Source organism: Vitis riparia, chromosome 14, assembly GCF_004353265.1.
Source record: "Vitis riparia cultivar Riparia Gloire de Montpellier isolate 1030 chromosome 14, EGFV_Vit.rip_1.0, whole genome shotgun sequence".
In the NCBI taxonomy this organism is placed as follows: Eukaryota; Viridiplantae; Streptophyta; class Magnoliopsida; order Vitales; family Vitaceae; genus Vitis; species Vitis riparia.
This window is the reverse complement of record NC_048444.1, coordinates 24,983,966-24,991,370: the sequence shown is the minus strand read 5'-3', so window position 1 is coordinate 24,991,370 and position 7,405 is coordinate 24,983,966. Positions and strand designations below refer to the sequence as shown.

General features: G+C 36.6%; 1 protein-coding gene across 1 annotated transcript; it reads left to right on the top strand.

Annotated features, from left to right (window-relative positions):
• Positions 1-3,993: 3,993 nt before the first annotated feature.
• LOC117930576 (probable disease resistance protein At1g62630) lies at positions 3,994-7,405 on the top strand. Its single transcript, XM_034851217.1, has 3 exons — positions 3,994-4,720; positions 5,603-6,267; positions 6,845-7,405. The coding sequence occupies exons 1-3, from the start codon at positions 3,994-3,996 to the stop codon at positions 7,403-7,405; spliced, it is 1,953 nt and encodes a 650-aa protein (XP_034707108.1).

Below are 7,405 nucleotides of genomic sequence, written 5' to 3'. Positions count from 1 at the left end.
GGTGTAGATCTCAATAATCAACCTGTCTTTAACGTCCACCACCTCACTAATGAATCGAATGCCACCCACCATGATAAACTTTGTGGACTCAGACCCATCTGAGAAAAAAAAACACTAATAAGAAGGTTGGAACGGGAGAGACATAGTGGATAGTGAGATAAGTGGATTTGGCGATCGAATGAAAGATGGAGATATGGGGCATAATGACGGGTTTAATGGGTATGAAAGATGTAGGCTGTCATTGGTGGTATGGATGATGGAGGGTAGTGAGAAAAGTGGGTTAGTGAGTACTAAAAAAAAATGGTGATATGGATATGGAAATGAGTGGTAGAGCAAGGTGAAAAATACAACACCTTCAATCACAAGAGAATCGTTATGACACCTTGCGTGTAGACCAATTGTTGTCTCCACTTGGTTTCATCATAGGTTCGGTGACGAAAGAACATTTGAGAATATAGCACCGATCAAACCTTTTCCAGGAAAGAGCATTGAACGAGTTTTCTTCATCGTTTGCATTTCCGACAGCTATGGGTTTGGAAAATGGCACACCCAAAGGTGGCCATGCACTCTTATGCCCTTTAAGCTGCATAACATTTAAAACCTCCTTTACTGAACCATCTTTTGAATATACAATCTCCCAGACTTCCACATCTTCTGATGGACCCAAGCAGAGTAGATCCCTAATGAAGCCACTCCGACTTGGCCACCACTCTTAAGAAAGCTATGTGGCGTCTGGCGGCGGCGACAGGGTTGATGTTGATGCAAGTCTTGCTTGCACTTGGATGCTGCCTCTGGCACAGAGCCTACCCATCTTTGTCTTCCCAAAATTTCAACTCATATAAAACATTTGTGAAGCCATTACCAAAGAACTAGGAGGAAAGAGCAAAAGCAAGCAGTGAAAGAAAAACAAAGAAAAGAGGAAGATAACAAATATGCAGAATAGAAATCAAATGCGTGCAGCCACATCTCAGGGTCAATCAATGGGATCATACTAGTGGAAAAAATCACAAATAGATTCAAAGCAAAAAAGCAACCAATATCTCTAGATGCCCCATAGTGAATATGATAAAGAGTCTCACCAGTTTTTCAAGCCAATTTAAGGAAACAAAGGAAGAATCGGCAGCACAGGTGTATAAACGGTGCATAAATCAACAGAGAAATCCAATAGAATAGTATCCAAAATGAGAAAATACATGGTTCACAATGAATGTACCTGGAGTGTCTCCTTGACCTAGATTTACTCGTCCTCAAGCTCTCCTTCCTTTCCAAAAACCAACTAAGAAATCTCTACTCCTTAGCTTCTGCTCTCCCTGTTTCTCCTAAGACCAACTCACTCCCTCACAACTCTCTTTTCCTCCTCCCAGCTTCGGCCACCTCCCTCTCTAACTCTCTCAAATTTTCTTATATTTTCCTTGCTATCTTCCCCCTCAAGCAACACCCCATTTGCAAGTAACAACCCCTCTCCCTCAAGTTGCCTACAACTTTCTTTCTCTGATTATCTCTCTCAAGCCTTTCTCCCTCTCAAGTTGTCTTTCTCTCCAAGCTACCTCTACTCTCAACTCTCTAAGAATCCCCCCCAGCTGATTTCCTAAGTTGTCTCGTTTTCTCTCAAGCTTCTCTCTCTGCTCCTCAGTTGTCTTGCTCTCCAAGCTACAACCCCTCCTCTCTGTAACAAAAACTCTCTTGCTCCTCAAGCTACCTACGCTCCTCCCATCCTATAACCAACAACAAATATCGATCACACACCTGTCCTAACAAACACGCACCTCCAAATCTTCAAAAACCATTTTCTAAATATTCCCATAACACCTGTCATTCTCTCATTCCCCCTTCAGGCCAACCAACCTCTCTCCCAACAGGCAAGATACATTACCTGATGACCAATCCTGGGGCTATACGTGGCTCTCCAAAATCTTGACATGTGGCAAAAATTAACCTACAAAAATACACCCCAAAATGGGGGTCTACAAATATACAAAATAATAAAACTAAGAATTAAATGGTGAGTAGGTAAAAAATATCACATATAATTGGGATTTAAAGTTTAAGGACAAAATTGGGTTCAAAATTAATATAAAAATAAAATTAAGACAAATTTTGAGGTCTAGGTGAATAGAATTGTTATAACAAAATAGATTGCGAATATTCTTAATGTTCTTTTTGGGGCAATAATTAACACATTCGCTTTCCTGTTCCTTTTTTAGCGAGACTTGTTGGACCTATTGGGGTGCATGAACGTAACTTTGTAATATTTTAAAATTTTAATATACATTTGTGTCTTCCTTTCCTTTGTAATATTTTAAAAACATAAAAATGGGATTCTGAAACTTATAAATATTATAAATATAAAAATATTATAAATGTAAATAAAATAAAATATTAAATCTATATATATATATATTTAAAATCAATATTATTCAAATATTAGTACTTATTTATTTTTTATTAGATTATTAATTATTATAGGTGAGTATATTTTTATACTAAAAACTATTTTATTTTAATGTATTAATTGCACATGATGTTAAAATAAAATTTTAATAAATAAAAATAATAATGAATAAATGAATTATACTTTTAAAAAGTAAAGTTTGCTTTTTAATTAAGTAAATTTTCAAAAATAGGGAAAAATGAGAATTATTTTACTAAATTAATTAAAATTAAAATATTAAAAAAAGAATAAAACTTAATTCATTTACTTAGTAATAAAAAATTTAGTTAATTTAATTTGGTGAGAAGGTGGGAATGGGGAGTTGAGAGTGGAGGGAAAAAAGAAAAAAAAATGATTATTTTTTAAAACATGCACAAAGTTATTATTTTAATGCATAAAAAAAATTACTTTGGATGATTATAAATTCATATATATTTCCAATATATAATAGCTATTTACATAATTTTCCTTTTTTGTTTTTGTTTTCTTTCACTTAATTTTTTCTTTCATTTTTTTCACTTTTCTTTTTTATTTTTTTCCCTTACAATTTCTGTCAAACTTTCTAAAAATTAAACATAATCTTAGTTAATGTTACAACTTAAAAGAGATAATAATGATAAGCAAATTGTAAAAATAATGTCAGTGAAATCATATTATGAATTATTTTGTTGAATCATTTCTTTTTTAAATATATAGTTTTACTTGGTCTACGGAGCAATATGAAAATGAGTCGTGGGGGTTAGTTGGGGAGAGTGAAAGCACGGTTGCCAAGAATAGTGTCGCGTGGACTGCATGCCATTGTTTCATATTTAGATAAAATAATAGAGATACATAGAATACCGCGTCTTGCTCTCTCTCTACTGCTTTCAATCTTCTGCGATTTACTCGTCCATAATCACTCCATTCTCTTCACCTCCATCCTAACTCGTCCAGATCCTGCTTTCAATCCAGTGTTCTGCTCCGTGAAAATCTTAATTTGGCTGGGTGGTCTGACTTCTCCTTCTCTGGTTTTCCTTTTGTCTAGTTGATTCCAATAGCATAGATTGAGCTTTTTCTCTTGAATCTGAATCTGTAGCCCTTTTGTCAGTTCATCACTCAATATTCCCGCTCTCTACACGTTCATTCTCATTCTCAACGCTGTTTTTCATTTTCATTTTCCTGCGTCTGTGTCACTCCTCTGAACAATAACTCTGCTTCTTTCCTTCTTTCATTTTCATTCCAATTTTCTTGTTTGAGCTTTGTCATTGTATCAACGATTCCTACTCTCTGCCCTTTGTTCTCTTTCATTTTCATTTTCATTTTCCTTTTTGTTGGTGTGTGTCTCCCCTCTCCCTCTTTGGAAAAAGAAAAAAGAAGAAAAAAATCGTTTCTTTGATAGCTAAAACTTTCCACAGACTCTGCCCTTTTGATACCTCCAACCTTTCATCTCCTTATTTTCATCTGTCACACTCAATTAAATATAAAAAATTTTAGTGTATTTTCCTTCTCCTACTATCGTTTCCCTTTTTTATATCTGCTTTTGCCCAATTGCCATCTATTTCTAGAGAAAGAAAACTTGGGAAATGGCAGACATTGTTATCTCCGTTGTAGCAAAAGTTGCAGAGTACCTGGTTGCTCCAATTGGACGTCAACTGGGCTATCTGTATAACTACCGTTGCAACCTTGATAAGCTTGAGGAACAAGTTGAGAAGCTGGGCGTTGCAAGGGGGAGGCTGCAGCGAGATGTGGATGAGGCTGATAGGCAAGGGGATGAGATCGAACCTGATGTCCAGAAGTGGCTGACACGTACAGAAGGGATCATCCAAAAGGCAAAGGAATTGATTGAAGATGAGAGGGCTGCAAACACGAGCTGTTTCAATTTAAAGTTGCGGTACCAGCGAAGCAGGCAATCCAAGAAGCAGTCTGGGGATATCGGTAAAATCCAAGAAGAAAATAAATTTGACAGGGTATCATATTGCCTTCCTCCACAAAGGATATGGTCTCCACGCCTCAGAGATTGTGAAGCTTTGGAATCGAGAGCATCTATTTTAAACGAAATTATGGAGGCCTTGAGAAATGATGATATCAGGATGATTGGTGTGTGGGGGATGGGCGGTGTAGGCAAAACCACTCTTCCCAATCAAGTAGCGAAAAAGGCCGAGGAAGATAAGTTGGTTGAAAATGTGGTTATGGCATTAAATATATCCCGAGTTCCGAACGTGACAAAAATTCAAGGAGAAATTGCAAGCATGTTAGGTTTGAAATTTGAGGAGGAAGAGGGATCGGGAAGAGCAGCCCGCTTAAGCAAAAGTTTGCAAAAAAATAAGACGGTCCTGGTGATTTTGGATGATATTTGGGAAGAACTTAGTCTGGAACACATCGGAATTCCTTATGGAGATGCTCATAGGGGGTGTAAAGTGTTGGAAAATTTGGATACAATGGAGAAAAAGAAATACTCTCAAACACTCACTTTGATACAATAAAACTTTTAAAGTTGCAAAATAAGAACAAGAAGAAGAACACAAGAAAGGCTCAAACAAGTTTTTGGAACTTTGTTCAAAGACTCTATTTCCTCCCACTTCTAGAAATCTTTAGGGAACTAATGGAAATAGTCTTGGGATTGATCAAGCCTTTTCACTTTTCTGCATAAGATTTCAAAAAGAAGAAAAGTCATATAAAGCACTCTTAGGGTTGAAAAAAGGTTATAAGGATGAGAAAAAACTCATTGTCTTCCTCAATCTCTTCATCTTTGTAACATTCAAAAAATTAAATTATATGTTTAATTCACACATTAAACATGATTTAATCTCAAATGTGTAACTCTCTTACACTTAACCTCTTAAGTTTTATAAAGTTACAAAGATGAGACCTTAACCTTTCAAGTTTTGTAACATTTCAAAACTTATTCATATGTGTAAATGCCTCTTAAGTTTTGTAACATTCCAAAACTTAATCATGTGTTTAATTCACACATTAAAAGTGTAACCCTTCTTACACTTTATTTTCAAATGTTATTTTTAAAAAATTGTAACTCTTCTTTCACTTTATTTTTAACCAACAATATATATATATATATATATATATATTTATATAAATATAACAGTAAAGTGCTGCTGACTTCCAGAAAACAGGGTGTGTTATCTAGAAAGATGGGTACTCAGAAAAACTTCCATGTTCAACATTTATGTGAAGAGGAAGCCTGGAGTTTATTTAAAAAGACAGCAGGTGATTCAGTGGAGCAGCTTAAGTCCATAGCAATTAAAGTACTTATAGAATGTGATGGTCTACCAGTTGCCATTGTAACAGTTGCAAAGGCATTAAAAGGCCAGAGTGAGGTTGTGTGGAACAATGCTTTGCAAGAACTGGAGAATTCCACAGCAATAAACATCGAGGACGTGCATGAAAAAGTATACTCATGTCTGGAGTTGAGCTACAACCACTTGAAAGGTGATGAAGTGAAGCGTTTGTTCTTACTTTGTGGTATGCTGGGCTATGGTGATATTTCAATGGATCAATTGTTAAAATATGGCATGGGTTTGGATTTGTTTGAACACGTGAGTTCATTGGAGCAAATAAGAAATATACTAGTGACATTGATCAAAATCCTCAAAGGCTCAAGCTTGCTGCTTGATGCTGAAGATAGTTATTACTATAAGTGGCCTGATGAAAACATGGTTGTCAGAATGCATGATGTTGTTGGTGATGTTGCCAGAGCAATTGCAGCAAAAGATCCTCATCGATTTGTTGTGATCAAAGAAGCTCTTGGATTAGAAGAATGGCAAAGGAATGAGGAGTTCAGAAATTGCAGTCGTATATCTTTGCAATGCAGAGATCTCCGTGAGCTTCCGGAAAGATTGGTATGTTCCAAACTTGAATTATTTTTATTGAATGGTAATGATCCTTCTTTGAGAATTCCAAACACCTTTTTTGAAGAGACGGAACTACTAAAAGTTTTGGACTTGTCTGCAACGTATTTTACACGACTGCATCTTACACCGCTGCCTTCATCACTTGGTTTTCTTTCCAATCTTCGAACATTGTGTGTATACCGATGCACACTTAAAGACAAAGCAGTAATCGGAGAACTAAAGAAACTACAGGTTCTTAGTTTTGCGAGTTCCAAAATTGAAGGGTTGCCGAAAGAAATGATGCAATTGACTGATCTAAGGGTGCTGGACTTGTGGCGTTGCTTTAATGTCCGAGTAATTCCACGGAATGTCATATCAAGTTTATCTCGATTGGAGCATTTATGTTTAGGAGAAAGTTTTACCAAATGGGGGGCTGAAGGATTTGGTAGTGGAGAAAGCAATAATGCTTGCCTTTCTGAGCTGAACAACTTGTCCTATTTGAAGACTTTATGTATAGAAATAAGAGATCCTAATTTGCTATCAAAAGATCTGGTCTTTGAGAAGCTTACCAGATATGTGATATCAGTCTTTCATGCCAGGATGTGTTTATTATAATAGATCCGCAAGAACGTTGAAGCTCTGGAGGGTTAACAAACCTTGTTTGGTGGACTGCTTTTCCAAGCTGTTCAAGACAGTTGAAGATTTAGAATTGAATGAGTTGGAGGACACCAAACAATTTTTTTACGAGCTCGATACCCAAGGTTTTCTTCAACTCAAGTATCTCTCTATAATTGATTGTCCTGGGAGACAATACATTGTTGACTCGACCAAAGGGGTCCCATCACACAGTGCCCTTCCTATCTTGGAGGAATTGGTTATTGATGGCCTCGAGAACATGGATGCAGTATGCTATGGCCTAATTCCAGAGGGATCTTTTGGGAAGTTACGTTCTTTAACAGTGGATGATTGTAAGAGGTTGAAATCTTTCATATCCCTTCCCATGGAGCGAGGAAGGGATGGATGGGTGTTACCTGAAATGGGATCCTTGGATTCGACACGGGACTTCTCCTCCACAGGAAGCAGTGCTACCCAGGAGTTATCTAGGAGTGATGTTCCCACACCATTCTTCAATGAACAGGTATGTTAA

What these genes read in the sequence shown, in the direction of transcription:
- LOC117930576 (XM_034851217.1), top strand. Translation starts at nt 3,994, where the DNA reads ATGGCAGACATTGTTATCTCCGTTGTAGCAAAAGTTGCAGAGTACCTG. An exon ending in AGCAGCCCGCTTAAGCAAAA is followed by an intron (nt 4,721 to 5,602) that starts GTTTGCAAAAAA and finishes ATTTATGTGAAG; the next exon opens with AGGAAGCCTGGAGTTTATTT. An exon ending in GTGAGCTTCCGGAAAGATTG is followed by an intron (nt 6,268 to 6,844) that starts GTATGTTCCAAA and finishes ATGTGATATCAG; the next exon opens with TCTTTCATGCCAGGATGTGT.